Source organism: Stegostoma tigrinum, chromosome 2 (assembly GCF_030684315.1).
Source record: "Stegostoma tigrinum isolate sSteTig4 chromosome 2, sSteTig4.hap1, whole genome shotgun sequence".
Classification (NCBI taxonomy): domain Eukaryota; kingdom Metazoa; phylum Chordata; class Chondrichthyes; order Orectolobiformes; family Stegostomatidae; genus Stegostoma; species Stegostoma tigrinum.
Window position 1 is genome coordinate 123,408,992 of NC_081355.1, and position 12,185 is coordinate 123,421,176.

Consider the following 12,185-nt stretch of genomic DNA (forward strand, 5'->3'; position numbering starts at 1 on the left):
CCCTGGTAATTATAGACCAGTGAGCCTTACCTCAGTTGTTGGTAAAGTGTTGGAAAAGGTTATAAGGGATAGGATTTATAATCATCTAGAAAAGAATAAATTGATTAGGGATAGTCAGCATGGTTTTGTGAAAGGAAGGTCGTGCCTCACAAACCTTATTGAGTTCTTTGAGAAGGTGACCAAACAGGTAGATGAGAGTAAACCAGTTGATGTGGTGTATATGGATTTCGGCAAGGCGTTCGATAAGGTTCCCCACAATAGGCTATTGTACAAAATGTGGAGGAATGGAATTGTGGGAGATATAGCAGTTTGGATCGGAAATTGGCTTGCTGAAAGAAGACAGAGGGTGGTAGTTGATGGGAAATGTTCATCCTGGAGAGCAGTTACTAGTGGTGTACCGCAAGGGTTGGTGTTGGGTCCACTGCTGTTTGTCATTTTTATAAATGACCTGGATGAGGGCGTAGAAGGATGGGTTAGTAAATTTGCAGACGACACTAAGGTCGGTGGAGTTGTGGATAGTGACGAAGGATGCTGTAGGTTGCAGAGAGACATAGATAAACTGCAGAGTTGAGCTGAGAGGTGGCAAATGGAGTTTAATGCAGACAAGTGTGAGGTGATGCACTTTGGTAGTAGTAACCGGAAGGCAAAGTACAGGGCTAATGGTAAGATTCTTAGTAGTGTAGATGAGCAGAGAGATCTTGGTGTCCATGTACACAGATCCTTGAAAGTTTCCACCCAGGTTGACAGGGCTGTTAAGAAGGCATACAGTGTTTTAGCTTTTATTAATAGAGGGATCGAGTTCCAGAACCAAGAGGTTATGGTGAAGCTGTACAAAACTCTGGTGCGGCCGCACTTGGAGTATTGTGTACAGTTCTGGTCACCGCATTATAAGAAGGATGTGGAAGCTTTTGGAAAGGGTGCGAGGAGATTTAATAGGATGTTGCCTGGTATGGAGGGAGGGTCTTACGAGGAAAGGCTGAGGGACTTGAGGCTGTTTTCATTAGAGAGAAGAAGGTTGAGAGGTGACTTAATAGAAACATATAAAATAATCAGAGGATTAGGCAGTGTGGATAGGGAGAGCCTGTTTCCTAGGATAGTGATGGTGAGCACGAGGGGGCATAGCTTTAAATTGAGGGGTGAAAGATATAGGACAGATGTCAGAGGTAGTTTCTTTACTCAGACCGTAGTAAGGGAATGGAACACTTTGCCTGCAACGGTAGTAGATTCGCCAACTTGAGGTACATTTAAGTCGTCATTGGATAAGCATATAGACGTACGTGGAATAGTGTAGGTTAGATGGGTTTGAGATCGGTATGACAGGTCAGCACAACATCGAGGGCCGAAGGGCCTGTACTGTGCTGTAATGTTCTATGTTCTATATGTCGATCATGATGCACTGGCGAACACGTAAGGGGATATTTCAACATGCGCAGCCTAGATATATACAAAGAAAGCAAAATTCCAAAGGGAGGAACTACTGTCAATGACTACTTAAATACTGCATGAAACTTTTTTAAAAAAAACACAGTATAATGGGCACAAGCTAGACAATTTGAACATAATACAAAAATAAAGGAATTATGTAAAGATTGATAAGAAGGGAAAATTAGAGAAAGCCAGCTGGATATATTAATATAGATTATAGGGACCCGGGTTCAGGCCTGCCGCGGCAGATGGTGGAGTTTGAATTCGGTGAATGTCTGGAATTAAGAATCTCATGATGACTAAGAATCTGTTGTTGATTATCAGGAAGCCCATCTCATTCACTGCTGTCCTTTGGGGAGGGAGGCTGCCATCCTTGCCTGGTCTGGCCTGCATGTGACTCCAGACGCACAGCGGTGCGGTTGGCTCTGAGCTGCCCTCTGGGTAATTGGGGATGGGCAATAAATGCTGCATGATTAGTGACACCCTCATCCCATGAATGAATAAAGGAAAACCATTAGGTTCTTTCGCTCTATCACACTAGACTAAGCAGGCCCTGGAAACCCCTACACTTAGAAGATGGTGGCAATAAACCTACCCCATGCTGAGGCTCAGACTTGGTTTAACTGCATATACAACAAAATGTACAATGAGGAATTTGGGTCTGGAAGTTGACCCAGTGGCTGAAGTGGTGTTTTCTTGCCAATTATTTTATATTCCACCATCTAACTGTTGACATTAGGTGGTTTTTGGCTAGGTTTGTATTGTACTTTTTTTTAATACTTCTGTTTGAAATGATTAATGTGATTTGCTTCCATAGTGAAGAGCTAAGGCTACAGACGATTGAAATTTTGTTAAATTTGATGGGTTCGTGATCATGACATTTTCCTAACCTCCTGCTGGGCTATTGCTTCAGTGGTTAGACTTTTCACCTCTAAAGGACTCAAAAGATGACATGTGCAGTATGTTCTCACCCTTTATTCTCAGCCACGCCCTTTAGAACCCTTTCTGAAGGGGTCATCGAGTTAGGACAGCTGTGATTGGCTTTTTTTTCTGTGAGGGTAGTGAAGCTGTGGAATTCTGTACCACAGAAGGCTATCGAAGCTGTGTCATTTTGTACATTCAAAGGTGTGATAGGCAGATTTTTAATCAGTAAGGGAATCAAAAGTGATTTGAGCGGGGGCATAGGCAAAAAAGTAGATTTGAGAATTAGCAGCTTGAGGAATGGCAGAGTGGACTCAATTGCTGAGCAACCTACCTCTGCTCCTTTGTCTTTTGGTCTTAAGATGACTTACCTCTCGAAGCTATGTAGCTCAGGACAGGGAGAAGAGAATGTATAACAGCAAAAAATGTCTGATTTTATAGGCTTTAATAATAGGCTTATGAAGTGCAATTGCAAAAAGGTTATACTAAACCCCTACAAATCATTGCTTAGGATATTTTGTCCAGTTTCTTTGTCTTGTTGTCTTTTATAAAGTAAGACAATGAACTGGGTGCAGGAGAGATTAGTTAAAAGAGAGCCAGCAATAAAAAGCCTTCCTTACTGGAGAAATGGTTCAAGAAGGTAGCTCACCACCACATTTTCTGAACTGAAGATTTTTTTTGTTTTGTGGCCAACTCGCTTTCTCAGTTTTGTGAATATCAATGTGTTTTGGTTTTTAAAAGAGGTCAGCAAGTCATTGGAATAATGAATAAAGGGCAACACTCCTAAGATGGCATGAGAGTTCTTCCCTTAACATTGCTCCCTTTCAAATAACCATCTCGTTTTCTTTCCCATGTTGCGAATGAACCTGCCTCAACAATTCTGAGGTACTATGTTCCCATCTGTAATCACTTGTGTGAATTCTTTTTTCACCATTCCTCAGAAAACCTAGCAAACCTATTGTGTCAGATAATTTCTTCCTGGTACCTGATCCTTAGTCATTGTTAATGTCACCATAGCCCTACCAAACCAGAGGGCTGCATTTTACTAGAGAGATAAGAGAAACCATGGGTGATGGCTGAATTTGAGGATGACCATGCACTTGGAGAGGGAAGCAACATACTTCTGTGTAAATACTATTCAATGAAGTAATAAAAAAATTATTGAAATACTGGTTAACTGATCGTTTAACAAAACACCTTGGCTACAGCAGGTCAATGATAATTGTGTATGTTGAGGAGAGCCAGGAGGGGGCACGAGAAAGGCTTGGCAGAAGGAATCAGGGAGAACACAAAGGCATTTTACACTTATGTGAGGAATAAGAGAATGGTCAAAGAAAGAGTAGGGCCGATCAGGGATAGCATAGGGAACTTGTGTGTGGAGTCTGAGGAGGTAGAGGAAGCCCTAAATGAGTTTTTTGCTTCTGTCTTTACGAAAGAAACAAACTTTGTAGTGAATGAAACCTTTAAAGAGCAGGTGTGCATGCTGGAATGGATAGAGATAGAGGAAGCTGATGTGCTGAAAATTTTGGCAAACATTAAGATTGACAAGTCGCCAGGCCCGCACCAGATTTGTCCTCGGCTGCTTTGGGAAGCGAGAAATGCAATTGCTTTGCCACTTGCGAGGACGTTTGCATCCTTGCTCTCCACTGGAGTCGTACTTGAGGACTGGAGAGAGGCAAATGTAATTCCTCTCTTCAAGAAAGGAAATCGGGAAATCCCCAGCAATTACACACCAGTAAGTCTCACGTCTGTCGTCTGCAAGGTGTTAGAAAGGATTCTGAGGTGTAGGATTTATGACCATCTGGAAGAGCATGGCTTGATTAAATGCAGTCAACACGGCTTTGTGAGGGGCAGGTCATGCCTCACAAACCTTATTATGCCTCACAAACCTTATTGAGTTCTTTGAGGATGTGACTAGAAAAGTTGATGAGGGTCGAGCTGTGGATGTGGTGTATATGGACTTCAGTAAGGCATTTGATAAGGTTCCCCATGGTAGGCTCATTCAGAAGGTCAGGAGGAATGGGATACAGGGGAACTTAGCTGTCTGGATACAGAATTGGCTGGCCAACAGAAGGCAGCGAGTGGTAGTAGAAGGAAAATATTCTGCCTGGAAGTCAGTGGTGAGTGGAGTTCCACAGGGCTCTGTCCTTGGGCCTCTACTGTTTGTAATTTTTATTAATGACTTGGATGAGAGGCTTGAAGGATGGGTCAGCAAGTTTGCAGATAACACAAAGGTTGGAGGTGTCGTTGACAGTATAGAGGGCGGTTGTAGGCTGCAGTGGGACATTGACAGGATGCAGAGATGGGTTGAGTGGGCTGAGAGGTGGCAGATGGAGTTCAACCTGGATAAATGTGAGGTGATGCATTTTGGAAGGTCGAATTTGAAAGCTGAGTACAGGATTAAGGATAGGATTCTTGGCAGTGTGGAGGAACAGAGGGATCTTGGTGTGCAGATACCTAGATCCCTTAAAATGGCCACCCAAGTGGACAGGGTTGTTAAGAAAGCATATGGTGTTTTGGCTTCCATTAACAGGGGGATTGAGTTTAAGAGTCGTGAGATCATGTTGCAGCTCTATAAAACTTTGGTTAGATCGCACTTGGAATACTGCGTCCAGTTCTGGTCGCCCTATCATAGGAAAGATGTGGATGCTTTGGAGAGGGTTCAGAGGAGGTTTACCAGGATGCTGCCTGGACTGGAGAGCTTATCTTATGAAGAGAGGTTGACTGAGCTCAGACTTTTTTAATTGGGGAAAAGGAGGAGGAGAGGGGACCTAATTGAGGTATACAAGATAATGAGAGGCATAGATAGAGTTGATAGCCAGAGACTATTTCCCAGGGCAGAAATGGCTAACACGAGGGGTCATAGTTTTAAGCTGGTTGGAGGGAAGTATAGAGGGGATGTCAGAGGTGGGTTCTTTACACAGAGAGTTGTGAGAGCATGGAATGCGTTGCCAGCAGCAGTTGTGGAAGCAAGGTCATTGGGGTCATTTAAGAGACTGCTGGACATGCATATGTTCACAGAAATTTGAAGGTGCATACATGAGGATCAATGGTCGGCACAACATCGTGGGCTGAAGGGCCTGTTCTGTGCTGTACTGTTCTATGTTCTATGTTCTATTATGGGAGCTTCAATTGATCCTTTTTTCAAAAAGGAGTTAATAAGTGAATGCTGATCCTATAGAAAGTGAGTTTGAGGAACTAATATGCAAATAAGGATATGGCACTTGAATTGAACAAGTGTAATAATTATACTATACAGGCTATAATTGACATCCGAGAAATAGCTGTAAACTCAGGAAATAGGTGGGAAAACTGCAAACAAATTGCTGCAGATTTTTTTAAAAATTGGTCACGGCATGAGTCTTACCTGGCTACGCCAGCATTTATTACCCATCCTTAATTACCCAGAGGTCATTCTAGAGTTACTCACAATGCGTCGTTTGGTGCTGCTGTGTAGACTAGAACAGGTAAGGATGGCAAATTTCCTAAAAGGCATAAGTGAACCAGATGGATTTTTATGCCAATTGACAAGGTTACATGGTCATGACGTGTGAAGAGAGACTAGATCAATGAGGAATGTATTCGCTGGAATTTAGAAGAATGAGGGGTGATCTCACTGAAATCATAAAATTCTAACAGGACTCGATGTACTAAACAAGGAGGGATGTTCCTGATGATTGGGAATCCAGAGGTAGGAATAACAGTCTAAGGATATGGGGTAGGTTATTTAGGACTGAGATGAGAAATTTCTTCACCTACAAAATGGCAAGCTCCAGCAAGTAGTTGAGGCTTAAACCTTGATTGTTTTCAAGGAGTTAGACAAAGTTCATGGGGCCAAAGCAGGAACCGAGTACTGAGTTGGATGACCATCCATGATCTTATTGAATGGTGGATCGGGTTCAAAGAGCATGCCCCTACTTGCTATATTTCTGTGTCATCATTAAGCTAGCTTTTTATCCCAGATTTTTACTGAATTCAAATCATGGCATGATTCAACTCTGTGTCCCCAGAATGTTTGCCTGGGAATTTGGAACTTGTCCAGTAACATTACAAGTATACTATCACTTTGCCTGACCAGAGAAGAAATACTGTGCAAACTATGAGAACTACAGGTTGATAAATCTGTGAATCCTAATGGACTTCATCCTAGGGTTTTAAAGCTTTTCCTAGATTTGAGGAAGGACCCATTAGATTGGAAAACAGCAAATATACTTGTTCAAAAAGTTATCTATTGTTGAATGTTGTGGCATGACACTTAGAAAATTTCTTAGTAATTTGACAGAGTCAGCATGGTTTTGTGAATGGGAATTATGTTTAAGCAATCTATTGGAGTTTTTTGAGGAAGTAATCTGTACTGTAATATAAAGGGGAACTACTGGATTTATTGTCCTTCGACTTTCAGAAGGCCTTTTCATAAGACATCAGATAAAAGAATATTGCAAAAAATAAAAGTTCCCGGTATAGTGGGTTCAAAGGTTGACTAGCCAAGCAGGATTTGGAGTAAGAGGTAGTAGGAACTGCAGATGCTGGAGAATCTGAGATAACAAGGTATCGAGCTGGATGAACACAGCAGCCCAAGCAGCATCAGAGGAGCAGGAAAGCTGATGCACCTTGTTATCTAGGATTTAGAGTAAGGTTAGATCAGTCTTTTTCTGGTTGGGAAGAGGTAACAAGTGTTTTACTAAGGGATTAGTGCCAAAGTCTCAACTTCTTATAACTTATGTAAGGTTAAGAGACATAGGAGCAAAATGGGCTAATCAGCCCATTGAGTCTGTCATACTATTCAGTGAGATCATTGGTTGATCTGAAAACACACAAATCTGCTTTCTTGCCTTTTCCCCATAACCCTTGATTCCCTTCCTGCTTAAAAATCTGTTTACTTCAGCCTTGAAATTATGTCATGACCTAGCCTCTACAACCCTCTGCGGTGAAGAATTCCACAGATTGACCGTGCTCTGAAAGAAGAAATTCCCCCTCACCTCTGACTTAAATGAAGAGTCGTTTATCCTGATATTATGCCCCCTGGACCTAGACTCTCCATCAAGGGAAAATAATCTTTCTGTGTCTAACCTGTCTAAGCTTACTCAAATTAATTTCCTTTTTTGACAATTGTAATATGTGGGAATTACAGAAATTGAACTTGTGATTATTTCTAGCATTGTGCAGCTATGAGTCAAGTATATGAACTGTGCTTGTAAATTGCTTTTTGCTTATTTCCTTGCCATTTCCTCCCGTTTCACATGCTTGATTCAACCATGTTGTTTTAAAGGGCCTACTTAGAAGACATGTTGATATGTTGCAATGGTGGAACACAATTAAGGTTATTTTCTTGCAGTTCCAGATGTCATACTTGCTGCTGAATGGAATTTTCCAGCTCTAATTCAGTGTTCTTTCTGGGGCATGGAATAGAGTTCAGACTTGAGAATAGCAGCATTATGAATTATCTGTTTTTCACATTATAGATCGTTGAATCCATGCCAATGACTGAGGAGGTGGAGGAGCTACTTCGTGTTCTTGGACCATTCTATGAACTTGTTGATGACAAAAAACAACCAATATCGCCCTATGCAATTTCATCAGGTTAGATTGTTTAGAAAGTCGTATAACGTTTCCATTAATTTTAATTAATTGTTTGAACTCTTTGTTTATGTTTACCATAACACTACATGAAAATAGTATATTTTCTGTTGTAAAAAGAACATTACATTATCATTTGTTTCAAACACATTTAAATAATGTGTTCTGATGTTCTACTTCCTGCATCCTGCGTTGACTGTGCAGGCCGATTGGAGAAAGTGATTAAATCACTTGAAGGTAAGGATTATTCCAAATGCATTTTCCTTAAACATTGCTTAGTTTGAATGGTAGAATACTTTTTACTGCTGCCTCTATTGTTGAAAGCACTTTCTGAAACTTGGATGATTTCAAATAAATAATCCATAGGCATCATCCATAAGGCACAAACCTATCTGAGAGGGCCATTGAGGATGAACAAGGTTCAATTTTTTATTGGTTCAAATTTATGAGGTTCAATTTTTATTCTGGAGGAAAAAATAGGAAATTTGTACTTTTTTTTAAAGCTATCATTTAGTCCAGAGTTGATCCTTGGGTGCTGTGGTCATGTCACATTTAACTAGTTGAGTTTGAATTTGAATCAGAGCAATTGAAAATTTTGCATTTGTTTATTTTTGCTGCAGTAGCGATCTTCAGTAAATGACGTTAAGATTAAAGGCATTTTGCATAAAACAGAAACCAGTTGTTTTAAGTTGAATTATTTTTAAACCCAAAAAAAATTTGTTTTGCTGTTTTTATTCACTCAACCAATGTAACAGCAATCGTGCAACAAATTTGCATAAGTCAAAGAAGTTTAAACCGTAGATCGTATTTTATATTTTAAAACCATTTCATATAATTGCTGCAAAAATTGACTTTGTAATTCAAGTTAAACCTGTGACTACACTGTTAAATCTCTTTTTAAATTTAAGAGTTGATTTCTCAAATGTTAGGTGGAAACTATCATTTTAAAGATATTTTGTCCTCGAATATTATTTCCTTCAGTTAACTGAAAACAAAGCTGGCACCTTATTTGAAGGTGGTGGTCATTTTTGTCCATGTCTGCTTTCATTGAGAGGAGGCTCCCAAGATACATAAAATGCTCTAAACTTTCCAAGACCTCTACATTGATTTTAATCCATGTTGGGTTGTATAGTGCATTTAAAGCTGGTTAGAAGAGAATTTTACATTGTTTGTAAACTTAATGAAAGGTCCATGGTGTCATACACTTTGTAGAAGGAGTCAACAATGACCTGGAGCTTAGTTTCTGCATACTGCCGCTCATGTTCTTTACACCATGGATTTTATGTTGTATTGTTGCCGTCAGCTACCTACAAGACTGCTGCTTATTTTCTTAACATGATAAATTTTTCAGTCTTTCAAGGTTTTGCACTGGTTTTCAGTCCAGTTCTATATCCCACAGTTGTTTTCATCAAACCGATGACTGTGTTTCCAGTTAAGAAACCAATAAATGCTCTGCAGGTCCTTCTGGGTGCACTTTAGGGTTTTGCAGATTCTACAGGTACAGTATAGCTTCCAGTGATGGAGACTGAGAGATTTTGAGGTAAAAGCTATTTCAAAAATTCGAATTCAAAGTTTGCACTAAGGCGAGTGACTTAGAAATGCTTCTGTTGTTTTGAGGACCAGGTTAATGGAGACCGAAAATAAATAACATTTGATGTTTACAATCTCAAATTTGAAATTAAGGTAATCCCCTTGTTCCTACATGCTTCAAATGCTTTGGCAACTTGCATCAGTTACCTCAAAACTCAAGAGTAGTCCAACCATTGATGCATTCAGAAGATTCAAAGTTTGGCAGGTAGAATGGTCCAATAGCTGCAGCCTTTTTCAAGTCAAAGTACCCAGATTCAGTAAACTAGTCACTCAACTGGCTTCAGTGAGAAGAGCATGCTAGTTATATGCTGAAATCAGACTCCTAAAGTGATGATGTTCCTCAGAATTCGGAGAAAGCAGGAGACACTTTAGAAGTAGAAATGCTTAAAGTATGCCATCATAACAACCCTTATCATGTCAAACAATCCAGCTGACTCATGTGAATCTCTGGTTTGTAATGAACCAATATGGATAAGGTTAGCTTAGGAAGATGCTAAACTATTGAGCAACTTGGTTATGAAGACGTGGGTGATGTTAAGGTGTTGGATAGAGGATGCAAACTGCCAAAAAAATGAATACCTGATCCATCAAGCATCATCTACTCCACGTGTGGCATAGTCTGTAGATCGCATATTAGATTTCTCGGATCTTACAATCCAGTTGTGGAAGCAAGTAATTTTTACTCCTGAGGGATTGCCCAAAAAGATCAGCAAGATAATTTTAATTTAGATCCAAAAGCAGTAATTTGCTTAGCTAAAGTTTGAAATTCTGCTTTACAATAAAAATAGGATAAGATGTGTTGATTTTCATTCCCACAGAAGTAACGTTAATGTAAGTGCATAATAGTAATTAAATTGGAACATCTCTTCCAGCACTTGTCCCCATGTTGTCACTTTAGTACTCATTAATCCTACTCCTAAAAGGAACTAAATTCGCATGCTCCTCTCACTAATTTACGTGCTATATTTGCAGTGTCAGCTTTCCTGTTACAATGATGGCTATCAGCCCAATGTCAAATGTCATCTCTGTTTTCCATGCTCCAATGCTCCTGTTTATTGAGATCCTACGTTTCTGACATGCACTCCTGGATGAGCCTCAATTCCATATATTTAAATATTGGGAAGACCTCCAACCCTGCTAACTGCACGACCTTCTCTACCAAATGGTACACAATTCAATCAAACCTTTTGCACCATTAGCATCCTGTTTTACTCCTCCCTTAGCTTTTGACCTCATATCCTCTCCATCACGAGGACCATTGCCACCTCTTTTCACCCTGCCTCAGGAAAATCTATGTCCAGGGATGGGGCTTTAAATTTGTAACTGCATAAGTCGGGTAAGAGCCAGTGAAGATTAACAGCTTTCAGAAAATTTAGGCAAATTAAGTGGACGACTAAGTTGGAATTTAGTGTAAATTGTTAGATCATGCAAAATTTCTAACATTTGCCGTTTGCCTTTGTCCCATATTTGATGTCTTTATCTGCTTCTTCTCAAATATCCAGATCTTGGTGAAGTTTTCAGCTCACCCAAGAACTGTAAGAAAATGAATGGAAAGGTTGAAGGCAATGATAGCGGTGCAGAATCTGAACAGGAAGATGACGATGATGCTGATGATGATGATATAACAGATGCTGATGATAATACAGGTAAAAATATGGTAAATGCCTTGATTGCAATTTTTTAAATTATACAAAAATATTCTATAATAACATCGACATTCAGAGCACAGTCTGTGTGGAATGCATTAATTATTTAATTTTTTTAAGTGCAGAGATTGAATTTCATATTTTTGGTAAACTCACAAATATCTTGAATTACAAGAATAACTACCTTTAGCAGATGTTTAGAAACTACAGATTAGTGTGCAAGTTTATAATATTAGTACGGATTTACTGCAAGATTTTCACTTGCTTGGAAACTTGCCCAGTAACATTATGACTAATGTTCTGGCAGTTTGGAACAAAATAGCACTGAAGTGTAGAGTAGGCTGTTCCTAACCAGCTGACTTGTGTATTGGGCTTTGACTGTTTAAAGCAGCTGTTTCTGCCTTATTTCTTCTGCTGTTGCAGTTTACGGGTTTATACTTGCCCACTTCAGCTATTGCACAAACTGTAACATCTTAGAAGGATGCATGAAATATTGTTGCTTTACTGCTATGGCTGATTGTCTCAGCATGCTGCAGCTGACCTGACAGCTAATTACTGCAGGCAATTATTATTCTAAAGTGAAATTATAAACACAGAATGGTGTTCTTCATAGTATTTACTAGATAAAGTAACACTGATTTCTGTTAATTATGAAAGTGATTTACGGTCGAGTGTTATTGTTGGAAATTGGGATTTGTGAATGCTCCATAAGGTAGCTGATTTTTCTGCTATACCTGCATCCACTATAACTATATAACACATCTTAATGCATATTCCTTCAATTGAAATGTAAATTCCAAAAACTTGGAATTACAATCAACCCCACCAATTTGTTCCAGAAACTCAAATACAGATCAACAACTCTAGTATGGAAGTCACTCGGTCTATGCAAATCATGGATTAAATTTTTCAGGAAAGCATTCATTCTACTGTCACAACACTTCATTTTATTGTATGTTGTAACCATTTATTATACTAACTTACTTTTTCTCAATTTAATTATGACGTCGCATAATCTGTTCTTGA

At 39.5% G+C, this 12,185-nt stretch overlaps 1 protein-coding gene across 6 annotated transcripts in view; it reads left to right on the plus strand.

The window, feature by feature from the left end:
* acbd5a (acyl-CoA binding domain containing 5a) overlaps positions 1–12,185 on the plus strand; it is an 89,250-nt gene that overhangs the window by 43,448 nt on the left and 33,617 nt on the right. For 5 of the 6 annotated variants that reach the window (XM_048554500.2, XM_048554540.2, XM_048554523.2 and 2 more), the window contains 3 exons: positions 7,809–7,926; positions 8,128–8,160; positions 11,016–11,159. In XM_048554500.2, the coding sequence (XP_048410457.1) occupies positions 7,809–7,926; positions 8,128–8,160; positions 11,016–11,159 (295 nt within the window). The remainder of the gene's footprint in view (positions 1–7,808; positions 7,927–8,127; positions 8,161–11,015; positions 11,160–12,185) is intronic. The other variant, XM_048554508.2, reaches the window with a different exon arrangement.